The sequence below is a fragment of the Zootoca vivipara genome, chromosome 2 (genome assembly GCF_965207765.1).
Source record: "Zootoca vivipara chromosome 2, rZooViv2.hap1.1, whole genome shotgun sequence".
Taxonomy (NCBI): domain Eukaryota; kingdom Metazoa; phylum Chordata; class Lepidosauria; order Squamata; family Lacertidae; genus Zootoca; species Zootoca vivipara.
The window spans coordinates 108,674,470-108,690,109 of NC_142584.1; the positions used below are offsets into that span (position 1 = coordinate 108,674,470).

General features: G+C 48.6%; 1 protein-coding gene across 6 annotated transcripts in view; it reads left to right on the forward strand.

Annotated features, from left to right (window-relative positions):
• Window positions 1-15,640, forward strand: part of DDAH2 (DDAH family member 2, ADMA-independent) — a 28,782-nt gene that overhangs the window by 6,889 nt on the left and 6,253 nt on the right. For 3 of the 6 annotated variants that reach the window (XM_060271152.2, XM_088662733.1, XM_088662734.1), the window contains exons 2-4: window positions 10,977-11,357; window positions 13,406-13,505; window positions 15,062-15,135. In XM_060271152.2, coding sequence (XP_060127135.2) covers window positions 11,052-11,357; window positions 13,406-13,505; window positions 15,062-15,135 — 480 coding nt within the window. In that variant the 5' untranslated portion in view covers window positions 10,977-11,051. The remainder of the gene's footprint in view (window positions 1-10,976; window positions 11,358-13,405; window positions 13,506-15,061; window positions 15,136-15,640) is intronic. The other 3 variants (XM_060271151.2, XM_060271153.2, XM_035107033.3) reach the window with 1 other exon arrangement.

Here is a 15,640-nt window from a genome sequence, read left to right on the forward strand (position 1 = left end):
CGCATCCTGGCTGCTCCCCTTGGCTTGCACGGCCTTCCTCTGTGGGGTCCTGCTTTCCTTTGGCTAAACGCCCCCAGCTGCAAGACTGGCCTCCATTAGTGACCCTCGCTGACCTTGGCTGGTGACTTCGCTGTCCCAGCCCGTGAGGAGGATAGTCTCTCTCTCTGTGTGTGTGTCTGTGTGGGGATTTTGGGTGAAGCAGGGGGTTCCTCCCCATCCCCCTTTCCCGCTGAGAACCGCTTCTTGGCCAAAACAAAGGAAGCGCTGTTTGTTGCTGCATTTTGACCGGAATGAGCCGCCGGAGATAAGGGTTGTGTTAACATCGGGAGGCCGGCTCGCTCAGAGTCTGCTTCCTCTCATCTCCAATCTCTTAAGATTAACACTAAACGGACCTCTGGTCCATAACTGCCATCTGTGCAACGGGGTTCGTGGGAAGGTGGGGCTGAAATTAAGGAGGATGGAAAACTTGGGAGGATCAAACATGGCTGTGGAATGCCAAAGCAGTAATACTGTACAGTATCGCAGGGGTTAGAACAGGGGTAGGCAACCTAAGGCCCATGGGCCGGATGTGGCCCAATCGCCTTCTCAATCCGGCCCACGGATGGTCCAGAAACCAGCATGTTTTTACATGAGTAGAATATGTCCTTTTATTTAAAATGCACCTCTGGATTACAGTGGTACCTCGGTTTAAGTACACAATTGGTTCCGGATCGCCGAAGAATTGATGCTTTTGAATTATGGTGCTGGAGGAGACTCTTGAGAGTCCCATGGACTGCAAGAAGATCAAACCTATCCATTCTGAAGGAAATCAGCCCTGAGCGCTCACTGGAAGGACAGATCCTGAAGCTGAGGCTCCAATACTTTGGCCACCTCCCTGGAAAAGACCCTGATGTTGGGAAAGATGGAGGGCACTTGGAGAAGGGGACGACAGAGGATGAGATGGTTGGTCAGTGTTCTCGAAGCTACGAACACGAGTCTGACCAAACTGCGGGAGGCAGTGGAAGACAGGAGTGCCTGGCGTGCTCTGGTCCATGGGGTCACGAAGAGTTGGACACGACTAAATGACTAAACAACAAATATAGAGATCTCTGTTGGTTGTGTATTTCTATCTAAAAGATAAGTGAGATTGTCATTTGGCCTTGCATCATACTCTCCTAAGGTGGGTTATCTTAGCACAGAACTGAACAGCAGGCAAACCTGCATGCCTTAACCCAGCGTTTCTCAACCGCTGTTCCGCGGCACACTAGTGTGCCACGAGACGCTGGCTGGTGTGCCGCGACGAGAAGGGCGATTTGCATTGTCACGTGCCTGGCAGCCGCCAATAAGCAACACTGACCCGCCGGAAAGGAAGCCGGCCGGGTCACGACGCGGAGCGAGCGCAGCTCTCAACAGCCACCACCACGGGAGGGTGGTTTTAGACAAACTTAAAGAAGCTGGCTGGATGAGCTCAACCTGAACACTTGCTGAGCAAAGGATTGTGCTGGCAGAGAAATCAGCGGCTTGTGAAGCCTTATTACAGGAGATTGCAACCAACACAGCAATTGGCAAGTGTTTCTTACAGTCATAATTATATAGTCAATATAGGGCGGCACAGAGTTAAATTTTTTAACTTTTTTAATGGTGGTGTGCCTCGTGATTTTTTTCATGGAACAAGTGTGCCTTGGCCCAAAAAAGGTTGAGAAACACTGCCTTAACCACACCAGTCAATGGACCATATATGTGTTGAGCTAATGCTATTATAGGCTGCCTCAACAGAAGTATAGTGTCCACATGAAGGGAAGCATTAGTCCCGCTTGCCTTTGTCAGCCCACACCTGCCCAGTTCTGGGTGCCACAATTTAAAAAGGGGATTGACAAGCTAGAATGTGTGCAGAGGAGGGTGACCAAGATGATCAAGGTTCTGGAAACCAAACCTTATGAGGAATGGTTGAGGGAGTTGGGTATGTTTAGGTGAAAAAGAGGAGACTAAGAGCTGAGCATCTACTCAGAGTTAGACCCACTGAAATCAATAACTTCAGTTGTGCTCATGAACTTAAATTAGTGCACTCTGAGTAGGATTAACATTGGATACAACATTTTATTTTTAAGGGGGAATTGGGGTTCCTTGCTGTTTTTCCTCCTTCCTCGCTCTTCGGTTGCAGGGCGCGAGAAACCCTGCCCCCCACACCCAAGTTTCAACAAGGGAAACCTAGGTTTTCCATGGTAGCAATTGGTGGGGCTGGAGGTAATTTTGCGGGGAGGACAGCGGCTCTTCTTACCTTCCTACTATAAGCTACATTCCAGCCACATAGATAAGATGTTTTGACGCACACACACACATGCACCCATTCAGGCAAGCAAAGGTCACTCTCAGGATTGAAGGCCACGTTGCAGCCAGGCACAAGGACTGGAGTATAAAGTGGAGACAGGGCTGGTGAGGGGCATGCCTTGGGGAACGTGCTGGGGGCCAGATGGAAAGCCCGAAGGGCCACTTGGCCCCTGATCCTGAGGTTTGCCACCCCCTACTTTGTTGCCTTCCACGTTGCCTCTTTTAGATTGTAAGCTCCTTGGGGACAGGGATCTGTCTACTGGTAATAATAGTTGTTTTTTTAAAATGATAATGATAATAATAATTTATTATTTATACCCCGCCCATCTGGCTGGGTTTCCCCAGCCACTCTGGGCGGCTTCCAACAGAAAAATAAAATAATTGATTAAACATTAAAAAGCCTCCCTAAACAAGGCTGCCTTCAGATGTCTTCTAAAAATCTGGTACAGTAAGCTGCTTTTCTCTTTGACCTCTGGTGGGAGGGCGTTCCACAGGGCGGGTGCCACCACCGAGAAGGCCCTCTGCCTGGTTCCCTGCTACTTGGCTTCTCGCAATGAGGGAACCGCCAGAAGGCCCTTGGTACTGGACCTCAGTGTCTGGGCAGAACGATGGCGGTGGAGATGCTCTTTCAGGTATACTGCTACTATTATTACTATTACTATTATTACTGCTACAAGCAAGACCTGTAACAAAACATTGCAGTTTAGAGTGGCCCCTCTCAGAATACAGTGGTACCTCTGGTTACCGGTACGAACTTAATTCGTTCTGGTGGTCCGTTCTTAATCTGAAACCGTTCTTAACCTGAGGTACCACTTTAGCTAATGGGGGCTCCCGTTGCCGCCGCGCGATTTCTGTTCTCATCCTGAGGTAAAGTTCTTAACCCGAGGTACTACTTCCAGGTTAGCGGAGTCTGTAACCCGAAGTGTTTGTAACCCGAGGTACCACTGTCCTCTGTTCACTTTCTCGTTTCCTCCTGATTTTCTGTCCCCCACCCGCCAAACCATCAATTGATATTCTGTAGCAACTCCCCCCCTTTTTTTTTTGCAGGTGGGTTACATTCGCAAACCCTGGGTTTTATTTATTGGTTCCTTCAAAGCATTTGTATCCTACTCTTCCATCTTGCATGTGGTTTGCATATGAATAAAAGCAGAACAGAATAGTACCTCTTGTGTATGGATGGCTGCTGTGACACTCACCGCTGAACATCAGAAAGGGAGGTTATTATTTATGACATCCCCATTCGAAAGCCTCCCTGAATTTCCTTCTGCCTTAGAAAGGTGGGCATAAGTGCTCCAATAAATACTGTAATTACATGAAAACCTATGCTAGCTTACTCAAGAGGCAAGTTCCCCTGAGTGTATGTAGGATTGTAGCATCTCCTCCACTTATGATACAACGTAAATATATAGAAATGTTGGGCCACCGTGAAGTGGAGTTGAGGCAGGGTGTCCCTGCCTTGAAGAAGTATTTGTGACACATCAGCTTAATCCCTGTCAAGCTGGCTATTATTTTTTTAGTTTTAGTGCAGAAATTGGAAATTCCTTTCCGGAGAGCACCATGTTGTGCTTCTGTTTTGGAAAACAGCTGGGACGTCTTCTTTCCATTTTTGGGCAAGTAACATTCTTGCATAGATGAATAAATATACAATTTAGGTAGTTCTGTCCCTATAATTCCCAAAAGGAAGGATTCTGGTTTGTTTTAAAATAAAAGTTACTGTGTTTTTCCATGTATAAGACTACATTTTTTCCTAATTTTTTGAAGTTTAAAATAAGGGGTGGTGTTATACACGGGAGAACAGCCTTTACCAAAGGTGTCATAGGCTTTGAAGACACTCGAACTCGGGATGCAAGGGAGAAACGTGCTAAGAGGAAGGCACGCTTGGCAAATCCACATCGTGATCAACTCCCGCCCGGAAACCAGTGTCCCCACTGTGGAAGGACGTGTGGATCCAGAATGGGCCTCCACAGTCACCTATGAACTCATTGTTAAAACTGTGTTTATGGAAGACAATCTTACTCGGCTACGAGTGATCGCCAAAGAAGTGCATTGTGCATTTTCTTAATTTTGAGTCCCCCCAAAATAGGGAGCGTCTTATACACAGGGGTATCTTACACACGGGAAAATACGGTATTTTAAACATTTTCAATTCATTGTATATCGTTCCCCAGTAAGCTTTAACCTTACTACAAGGACCACCACATACAATAAAAAGAACCTTCTCTTTCTTCTTTTCGGAGAACACCGTGTTGTGCTTCTGTTTTGGAAAACAGCTGGAAGTTCACCACGGAACCCAGCAGATCTGTAAGCAAGGATTACTAGGCTCTCTAGATCAGGCATCCCCAAACTTCGGCCCTCCAGATGTTTTGGACTACAATTCCCATCTTCCCCGACCACTGGTCCTGTTAGCTAGGGATCATGGGAGTTGTAGGCCAAAACATCTGGAGGGCCGCAGCTTGGGGATGCCTGCTCTAGATGATGGGAGGAAACTTAGCTACCTTTTATGGAGGGGACAGCGGGGGGGGGTGTCATCTGTGAATAAAAATGCTAAGACGCCTTGAGGGGGAACTTAAGACGAGCTCTGCTGGATCAGGCCAAAGGGGGCCCCATCTAGTCCAGCAGCCTGTTATCTTAGCGGCCACCCGGGTGCCCCCGTGCGAAGCCTGCAAGCCAGTCTCTCTTCCCCGCTTTCGAATCTCACCAACTACCATTCAGAGTCATGCTTCCCTTTGGCAATGGTGGTTGTTGGCACCTGTCTGTTTCGAGAAGCAATGGAGTGTGCCTCGGGGGGGGGGTGAAGTCAAACCACCCTGTTTAGCAGCACCGAGTGTGACCTTCCCCAGGGTGCGAGAAATGGAGGTGAAAGATAGTCATTGTGGCTAGTAGTAGCCACCGATAGCCTTATCCTCCTGCTGACGGTGCTTCTGTTTTTAGAGAATTGATTTGTTTCCGTGTTCTTCATTTGTTCTGGGTTTTGTTTTGTTTTTTTTAAAAAATACGGTTTTGTAATTTCATGAAGTTTCAACAATTTTCTTGCATGCTTCCACGATCTATATAAAGAGAGAGAGAGATGCAAACACATAGCCCCTCATTTTTTTATAAGCTGGTTTTATAAATCGGTGGGGAGCTGGCTTATTGCAGCTCATGTCAGCCACTACACCTGGCCAGGCAGTTGCCTAGGATGCCTCCATCCGGAATGGGCCAATTAGAGTCCTGCCATATGAGCCCTGTTTTTCCCTCTGGAGGTTGGTTGTTTGTGTTTGTCACCTGCACCTACCGGTATATCCCTATCCCCCCGCCCCCTATTAATAATGGCAGAATGGCTGGAAAAGCACCTGCCAGGGCGGTTTGGGGAGGCCTGATCTAGTCCAACCCCCTGCAATGGAGGTGTCTCAGCTAAAGCATCCATGACAGATGGCCACCCAAGCTCTGCTTCAAAACCTCCAAGGAAGGAGAGTCCACAGCCTCCCGAGGGAGAGAGTTCCACTGTCAAACAGCTCTTAGTTTTTCCTGATGTTTCAATCAGAATCTCTTTTCTTGTAACTTGAATCCATTGGTTCAAGTCTTCCCCTCCAGGGCAGGAGAAAACAAGATTGCTCCATCTTCCATGGGACAGCTATCTCCTCTCAGTCTCCTCTTTCCCAGGCTAAACTTTCCCAGCTCCTTCAACTGCTCCTCATAAGGCTTAGTTTCCACTCTTCTCTCATCTTGGTTGCCCTCTTCTGCACACTCTTGTTGAGGGATTACAGGTTTCTAGGTAAAGGTACAGGGACAGGGACCCCTGACCATTAGGTCCAGTCGCGGACGACTCGGGTTGCAGCGCTCATCTCGCTTTACTGGCCGAGGGAGCCAGCATTTGTCCGCAGACAGCTTCTAGGTCATGTGGCCAGCATGACTAAGCCGCTTCTGGCAAACCAGAGCAACACACAGAAACGCCGTTTACCTTCCCGCCGGAGCGGTACCTATTTATCTACTTGCACTTTGATGTGCTTTCGAACTGCTAGGTTGGCGGGAGCAGGGACCGATCAATGGGAGCTCACCCCGTTGCGGGGATTCGAACCGCCAACCTTCTGATCAGCAAGCCCTAGGCTCTGTGGTTTAACCAACAGCGCCACCTGCGTCCTCCTACCACAGGTTTCTACTAGATCCCAAAAGCCCATAGTCTGCTCACCCCTAATACAGTACAGTGGAACCTCGGTTTACGAATGCAGTCTGTTCCACGGAGGCATTCGTAAACGGAGGCATTCGCTCCCCGGAAGCGATCTGCACTGCGCATGCCTGAAGCGCCAATAAAGTGCTTCTGCGCATGTGCGAGCTGCGCAGATCGCGTCTGCGCATCCAAGGCTGTGGAACCCGGATGTAAACACTTCTGGGTCCGCAGCGCTCATAAACGGAGGCGTTCGTAAACAGGACTGTTTGTAAACCGAGGTACCCACTGTATAGAAGACTAGAGAAGATGTGGAACTGAAAGCTGTGCATGGGGTGTTCTCCCCCCCCCCCCCAAGTACTTTGGAAAGCATTTGGGAATTGAACAATTGAGGATTTCTACTGCATGGAAAGAAAACGAGGAAACTCTAAAATCCAGGGTGGGCAGTAGAAAACTCAATTGATGGGATTTGGAGGCATGCATAACACACAGGAATGGATGGATCAGTCTGTTTCGGGTTTGTATCAATCCACGTACAGGTCCACCCCATTTCTGCAACAGTTTGCAAATGTCAGTATGGAAAATCTGCAGGGGCGTGTGTGTGTGTGTGTGTGTGTGTGTGTGTGTGTGTGTATTTAAATATTTTCGCTCAAAACACACCTTTCTAAACAGATTTGATCCTAAAACACACATTTTGCAAAAGCCGGAGACGTGCAAAATCCAAAGGTTAACAGCATTCCAACCTGGACTGTGGATCAGGTCAGTTTGCACTGGAATTTGCAAAGATCAGGCCCCTCACGCGCTGAACTTTGCAAACCAAACTGGAAGCAGCTCACGTGAGCATTCCTCAGACTCTGTGCTAATGCTGCCCAGGTCTTTGCAATCTGCAAAATGGATGGAACTGGTGCCGATTTGGGTAGTTTGCATAAATTGCAGCAAAGAGCTCTGCAGGCCACTGAAGTGGTGCCCCTTGACCTATGGATATTTCTGCTCGGCCCCAGAGATGTCGTCTGGCAGCATCTGTGTAACAGTACTTGGAACCAAATTTTCGCAAGCCTTGTGCATGTAAAAATGTACGCCTTGGTTTTGTGTGTGTGCTCTAAAGAATGCTGAAGAGTTCCAGATGTTGGGCTGTTCAGTGCTCAGCTCGTGACTGATTTGTGCAATGAGCAGCAACAGCCCAGCGGCCAAATCCCAAACGCAGGGCATTGATTTGCTGATTGGCTTCCTTTTGGAAGCAATTACCTAATCAGCTTGGTGCTTGAGTGGAATCTATTATTGTCCTGTGGCGCTATTGATTGGCCTTTGGAAGACTGTTTCAAACCTCCCAGGAAGCTGGGAGCTGCTGGAACCTTAGAACCTTAGATCTGGGACCTACTCCACACACACACACACACACACACACACCAATAGAAGAGAGCAAGGGAGGCAATCCTCAACTAGTTTCCTAGCTTCATTTTCTGCACAGTCTGGAATGGGGCAAAGGGTACATTTCCCCCATGCCTTTGGTAATAGGTACTCATCCCCTTTCTGTGGGCTTACAGCTGCTTCTTTTGTTGTTGTTTAGTCGTTTAGTCACGAAGAGTCGGACACGACTAAACGACTAAACAACAACAACAAGTCGTTTAGTCGTGTCCGACTCTTCGTGACCCCATGGACCAGAGCACACCAGGCACTCCTGTCTTCCACTGCCTCCCGCAGTTTGGTCAAACTCATGTTCGTAGCTTCAAGAACACTGTCCGACCATCTCATCCTCTGTCATCCACTTCTCCTTGTGCCCTCAATCTTTCCCAACATCAGGGTCTTTTCCAGGGAGTCTTCTCTTCTCATGAGGTGGCCAAAGTATTGGAGCCTCAGCTTCACGATCTGCCCTTCCAGTGAGCGCTCAGGGCTGATTTCCTTCCGAATGGATAGGTTTGATCTTCTTGCAGTCCATGGGACTCTCAAGAGTCTCCTCCAGCACCATAATTCAAAAGCATCGATTCTTGCTATAGAATTGACTATAGATAAAGGTAAAGGACCCCCTGGATGGTTAAGTCCAGTCAAATCCAACTCTGAGGTGCAGGACTCATCTTGCTTTTCAAGCCAAGGAGGGAGCCGGTGTTTGTCCGCAGGCAGTTTTCCGGGTCATGTGGCCAGCATGACTAAACCACTTCTGGTGCAACAGGACTCTGTGACGGAAGCCAGAGTGCACAGAAATGCCGTTTACCTTCCCGCCACAGCGGTACCTATTTATCTACTTGCAATGGTGTGCTTTCAAACTGCTAGGTTAGCAGGAGCTGGGACGGAGCAACGGGAGCTAACCCGTCATGGGGATTCGAACCGCCGACCTTCTGTTTGGCAAGCCCAAGAGGTTCAGTAGTTTAAACCACAGCGCCACCACGTCCCCTATGAATTGACTAGCAATAGCAGGCTAGTAGGGCCAGGGGTCTGTCTCTGCGTACGAGAGGCTCCATCCGTACTGTATTGGCATTCTGCTGGCTTTTGGAAAGGCAGCTGTTTACACTGGTGCTCCCTTGATCTTCCGATCTGAGCCTCCTGTTTTAATTGCTGTGTTTTTAACGGGACTGTCTTATTGCGTATTTTAATTAGGAATGTAATAATAATAATAATAATAATAATAATAATAATAATAATAATAATTTATTATTTATACCCCGCCCATCTGGCTGGGTTTCCCCAGCCACTCTGGGCGGCTTCCAACAGAAAAATAAAACACAGTAATCTATTAAACATTAAAAGCCTCCCTGAACAGGGCTGCCTTCAGATGTCTTCTAAAAGTCTGGTAGTTATTTTCCTCTTTGACATCTGTTGGGAGGGCGTTCCACAGGGCGGGCGCCACCACCGAGAAGGCCCTCTGCCTAGTTCCCTGCAACTTGGCTTCTCGCAACGAGGGAACCGCCAGAAGGCCCTCGGTGCCCGGGCAGAACGATGGAGGTGGAGACGTTTTAATTATGCATGTTCCCACTTCCATATTTGTGTATTTTCTACGTGTACTTCACATACGGCTTAGAAGCTTATTTTGGCATTAAGTGGCATATCAATATTGTTGTTTTTATGAATAGAAGACTGTGTTTGCGATTCCAGCACTTTTCTTCAATTAACCAGAACTTTTCCTTTGATAATAGGGTGTGTACATGGCTGGGTGTTTCTCATCGCCACAGCCCAGTTATTGTTGTGTATGGTTGGATGTTTTTATTATATTTTTACATTATTCTGACTTTGCTGTTTCCACTCGTCCTGGGACCCTTATAGTGAAGGGCAAGAGATCGAATGAATGAATGAATGAATGAATAGCTCAGAGGTGAATCATTTGGAAGAAAGGCTCGCTTAAGACTAACCTAGTGAGCAGCCCTGAGCATTGTAGTGATTCATTGCCATACCCAGACTGGTTTGAGGGCCAGAGCGCAATAGGCGCCTTCCCTCAGCGGTATATTGAAAGTGAAACCGCAATTCCTCCTGGGTCCCTCTACTGCCAGCACCCGGCGTGTAGAGGGAGGAACAAGCTGTGTTGGTCCTGGCCCTGCAAAGCTCTGGGGTGAAACCACCACTGCAGCTTGTTCCTCCCTCTGCTTTTCAGCATTGCGATGTGTCAGTATATCACGATGTTTGCCTGGCGACACATAGCGACGAAAAGCTGGTATTGCCCAGCCCTACTCCCAACCTTTGTCCCCCAGCCATGCTGTTTGCCAGCCATCTTATGCTTTTGGAAATGGTATCCTAACATTTCCTGGGAAATACTTGTTAAATGGACCCAACCGCTCGTTCTAGAATGACAGACGCGTTTGAGTCGCGCACAGCTGGGTATATACCCTGCTCCTCCCCTAAGAAAGCTCAGGGCATGGAGAGACCCCCCCCTTTATCATTGCAACACCCCCATGAGGTGGGTAGGCCCGAGACGGCATGACAGGTTTGGTGAGCTTCATGACCGAGCAGGTATTTGAACCCAGAACTTCCTGGCTTCCTGTCATGCTGACTCTCAGTGCAGTGGTTGGTGTGTTGGGCCATAGCTGCCAAGTCTCCCGTTTTTCATGGGAATCCCCCGTATTTTGTTACCGTTTCCCGCTGTTATCCCGAATTGATTATATCCCGTAAATGTCCTGTAAAGCTCCTGCCGGAGGCCATGTCCCGGCTCCCAGCTGTCTGTGCATGTCTGGACATGCGCAGATTTCTGGTGCCCAGACATGCAGACACGGGCGGCCCGGCACCGGAAGTCCCTTCTACGCATCTCTGGACATGCATAGAAGCAACTTCCGGTGCCGCCCAATTTCCGGTGCCCAGACATGTGCAGAGCGGCACCGGCACCGGAAGTCGTTTCTACACATGTCTGGACATGCGTAGAAGTGACTTCCGGTGCCGCGCCGCCACTGATCCCGGATTTTTCAATCCGGGAGTTGGAGGGTATGTGTTGGACTAGGACTCGTGAGACCAAGGTTCAAGTCCCCACTGGGCCAGGAAGCTCACTGAAGTGGTTCTCCCTCGTTCTCCAGAGCTGACCGGGCCAATTCATTGTATTGTCCCTCAGACTTCAGCGAGAGGAGCAGCTTGCCAGCCAGCCAGCTCAACGGTTCATTCATCCTCTGTGCCTCCCTTCCAGACCATGGCCAGCGTCTCCTCCTTTGGCAAGTATACCCATGCCATTGTCCGCTGCATCCCTTCCTCCTTTGGCACGGCAGAGACGGCGGCAGACACGTCCGATGGCGGGGCTGAGCCTGTGGACCTGGCCAAGGCCCACCGGCAGTATGGCGTCTACACGGGCATCTTGCGCCAGAAGCTAGGGCTGCAGGTCATTGAACTGGCTGCGGACGAGGGACTCCCCTGCTCCACGCTGGTGGGGGACCTGGCAGTGATACAGGGAGACACCGCGCTGCTCACGCGGCCATGGGTGCCGTCACGGCGGGACGAGGTAAGCTGTTCAATTCGTTTGTGCTGAATCACCTTGCAAATAAATCTGCCGAGGTTGCCGGCCGTCTTACGAGCATACACTTTTTATTCGCCGGAAGCTATTTCTCTCCCACTCCTCGCAAAATGTCCTCGCCTGGTTGCCTGGAGGCAGTTTTGAAGCACCCTAGCTGACCAGGAAACGGCTATTTACTAGCCTAGCAGTGAGCACGCGCCCTCCCTTTAAAGCCTCTGATGCCCGTTTATAAGCACAGTGCTTGTGCCCAGACTGCTAGGGTTGATTTTTAATTTTAACGGGCCGTTATTGAGGGTGTGATAAGGTCACAGGAATAAGTCGGGAGCATTCTCAAAGTTTGTCCTTCCATGAGGCTGCAAACGGCTGCCTTACGGTAAATACATTTGCCAGCCTCATCTGTGGCCGAGTCTTGCTCTTGAGTAAACATGCACAGCATTGCCCTGTTAAGGTTCCAATCCCTTCCTAGTAGATTTGCTGCCTTCAAAAGGGGGGGGGAGCAGGGGGGGGAGCAGCCGGTCGGCAGCTAGCTGTTAGTTAAACCCTGTCAATCGCAGGTCCCATCTGTTCCTCTGTAGGAACCTCTGGGACTAATCCCACCCGTGTCCTCGGAGCATAGAGGCAAGCTGCCTGAGTGGTTGCCTCGCCAGTTGGCATCGTGCCCCATTCCCACCCGCCCGGCCACCCGCCATTCTCATGACCCATCTCCCTCCTCCAGTGCGGTGTGCCGAATATAGAAGTGTGTGTCTATACACACTCCACCCAAGCCCTGGAGAATATTTGGCACCCCTTAAAGTGGAAAGGGTCCACATTTTCTTGCCTCTCTGCACTAATTACTGCCAGACAGAAGTTGATTCATTTCTCTCTCTCTCTCTGTCTTGTGCTTTTAGTTAAAATAAATATATTGCTCTCTTCTCTTTTGGAGCACCTTCATCCATGAAGGTCTAACTGTTGTTTCCATGCCATATTCTGTACATTACAAGGCTGCCATCTTTATTTTGTTTCTGGTTTGTTTTTGTTTTTTAAAAAAACTCCTAGCAACTCATTTTTGGTGTCTCTGAGCATGCGCGGAATGCCTTCCCCACCCCCCTCAGCAGAACGGAGTTAGCCTTTTGAAACCCTTTGAAAAGGGCTTCCAAGCATTTGCAGAATGCCTTTCTGCAGCTTAAATAAAAGGAACGTGAAAAGTACTGAGTTTCCCTTGGAGCAAGCTCGGGGGGTCCTTAAAAAAAGGCTCTTGTGCAAGTTGGAAAATATTGAAGCAAAGGCCCCACAATAGATCCAGTTTGCTGACCACTCTGTACACACATTATCATGTTGACACAGTGTTGGCTTGGCCCAAGACATTTTGCTGCCCGAGGCAATTTAGCGTACATATCCCGAAGGACACGGGTTGCGCTGTGGGTTAAACCACAGAGCCTAGGGCTTGTCGATCAGAAGGTCGGCGGTTCGAATCCCTGTGACGGGGTGAGCTCCCGTTGCTCAGTCCCTGCTCCTGCCAACCTAGCAGTTCGAAAGCACGTCAAAGTGCAAGTAGATAAATAGGTACTGCTACAGCGGGAAGGTAAACGGCGTTTCCGTGTGCTGCTCTGGTTCGCCAGAAGCAGCTTAGTCATGCTGGTCCCATGACCTGGACGCTGTACGCTGGCTCCCTTGGCCAATAACGTGAGATGAGCGCCGCAACCCCAGAGTCGGTCACGACTGGACCTAATGGTCAGGGGTCCCTTTACCGTTACCTTTATCCCGAAGGATAGTTGTTTATTTCCTTGACATCTGGTGGGAAGGTGTTCCACAGGGTGAGCGTCACTACCAAGAAGGCCCTCTACCTGGTTCTCTGTAACTTCGCTTCTTGCAGGGAGGGAACTGCCAGAAGGCCCTTGGAGCTGGACCTCAGTGTCCGGGCAGAATGATGGGGGTGGAGACGCTCCTTCAGGTATACTGGGCCGAGCCTGGGTTGAGAGTTGCATGAAGAGGTGTTAAGAAAAGCGGATGCGCTAGAAAATGTCTGATCTCTTCCTCTATCCCTGCTGCTTTTCCAGATCAGCAGTGTCAAGAAGGTCTTGGAGGAGCTAAAACTGCGAGTGGTGGAGGTTACGGATGAAGGAGCCACCTTGGATGGGAGCGATGTCCTGTTCACAGGTAAATGACTCCTCTGTCCCCGAGGACGGTGGCCCTTATCTCAGGAGGGGGGAGGTCCAGAAGATGGAGGGAACTTTGCCCCCGATAAAATGGGAATTTGTAAGTACACCACGGGGTTTTTGTTTCTTTGTTCTGCGGTAAGGGTGACTAAGCCTTCGAAACCACTTTTCATATTGGAAGTGCCATGTAAATGATGATGGTAGCACAAAGCGTAGGGGAGAACTTGATGAGATTCTGTTGAGGGTTTCCCCCCACCCCTGGTGGCTGGTTAGTTTCTGTTCTAATAAAACACACACACACCCCACACACCCCACTCAAAGCTGCCTGGAAGTCATAGACACTGGCCTGAAAATCCTTTGCCCTCCAATCCCAGATGTCTGCAGGTGGGCATTCAAGGAGGGAGGGAGCTGCACTTAATGCATGCTCAGAGGCTCTCTCGCCAGTACGGATCTGTACAGGTGAAACTCGGAAAATTAGAATATCGTGGAAAAGTGCACATATTTCAGTAATGCAACTTAAAAAGGTGAAACCAATATATGAGATAGATGCATGACATGCAAAGCAAGATATGTCAGGCCTTTATTTGTTGTAATTGTAATTATTTGTCGTTAGGCGGGTCAATACTTCGTACCTACGGGACCGCCTCTCCCGGTATGACCCACAGAGGACATTAAGGTCCACAAATAATAACATACTGGAGATCCCGAGTCACAAGGTGGCTAGGCTGGCCTCGACCAGGACCAGGGTCTTCTTAGTACTGGCCCCGACCTGGTGGAACGCTCTGTCCCAGGAGACTAGGGCCCTGCGGGATTTGTCATCTTTTCGTGGGGCCTGCAAGACAGAGCTGTTCCGTTTGGCCTTCGGACTGACGCAGTCTGACCCCACAGTTACCCTCCCCTAAGGTTTTATTTCATAATGGTTTTATCTTATTCGTAGATTTTTAATTTTAAAATTGAATTTTAACATTGTATTAATCTCCGTTTTAACTGAATTGTTTCTTTTATACTTGTGTTGATATTTGTTGTTAGCCGCCCAGTCTTGACTGGGAAGGGCGGGGTATAAATAAAAATTATTATTATTATTATTATTATTTATTATAAATGGAATATAATTAATGAAATGTAATAGCGATGTTTATTTTTATTTGTTTTATTTTATTATTGTAACTATTTGTTTTATTACTGTGGAATTTCCAAAGGAAAGCATTTGTAAAAATAAAAATAAAAAATAATAATAAAAAGTTGCATTACTGAAATAAATGCACTTTTCGACGATATTCTAATTTTCTGAGTTTCACCTGTATGTTCCAGGACTGCCTCTTGCTATTTGTAAAGGCATTTTAGGGCAGAGGCCTGGTGCAAATGAAGCCCTCTCTCCTCTCCACATACATTCCACGATTGTAGCTTTAAGGCTGCAGTCGTAGTCAGATCTGAGATGGAAAGAGCTAAAGCAGCATTGTTATGCGGGTCTGGGGAGAGCTAATGCTCAGGAATCTGGCTTGCTCCTTGACTTATTGCTGGTTCTGGTATTCTCCATCTTCTTAATGCCTTTTACAGGTAGAGAGTTCTTCGTGGGCATTTCCAAGTGGACTAATCACAGAGGAGCAGAGATGGTTGCGGATGCTTTCAGGGTGAGCTGGAATCTTGGAACTACCGTATTATTTTTTGCTCCATAGGACGCACCTGACCATAGGACGCACCTAGTTTTTAGAGGAGGAAAACAAGAATTTTTTTTTTGCTTTCTTGAATTGTCCTAGGCATAGCAGCCAACTCCTAGAGGCCTAGGTGCCTTTGCCCCCCCCCCCATTAAATATTTGAGGAAGCTGCTTTTGCAAAGGGGGAAAGCTCCATATATATTTTTTTTAGGATCAGCTCAAAGTTGTGCAGCTTTTTTGCAAATGGGGAAAGCTCCATTTTTTAGGATCAGCTCAAAGTTGTTGAGTTTTCTTGCAAAGGGAAAAGTCCTGTTTTTATGGGGTTTAACTCACAGTTCTGCAGCTTCTCTAGGAAAGGAAAGGGACCCATTTCTACAGTTTCCAGATAGATAAGCTAATCAGCCAGTCACATGTCTCCCTCTGCAGACAACAACTGAGGCCTAGGCAAGGGGCCGGGCGGGCCGGGAAGGGAGCTAGCTCC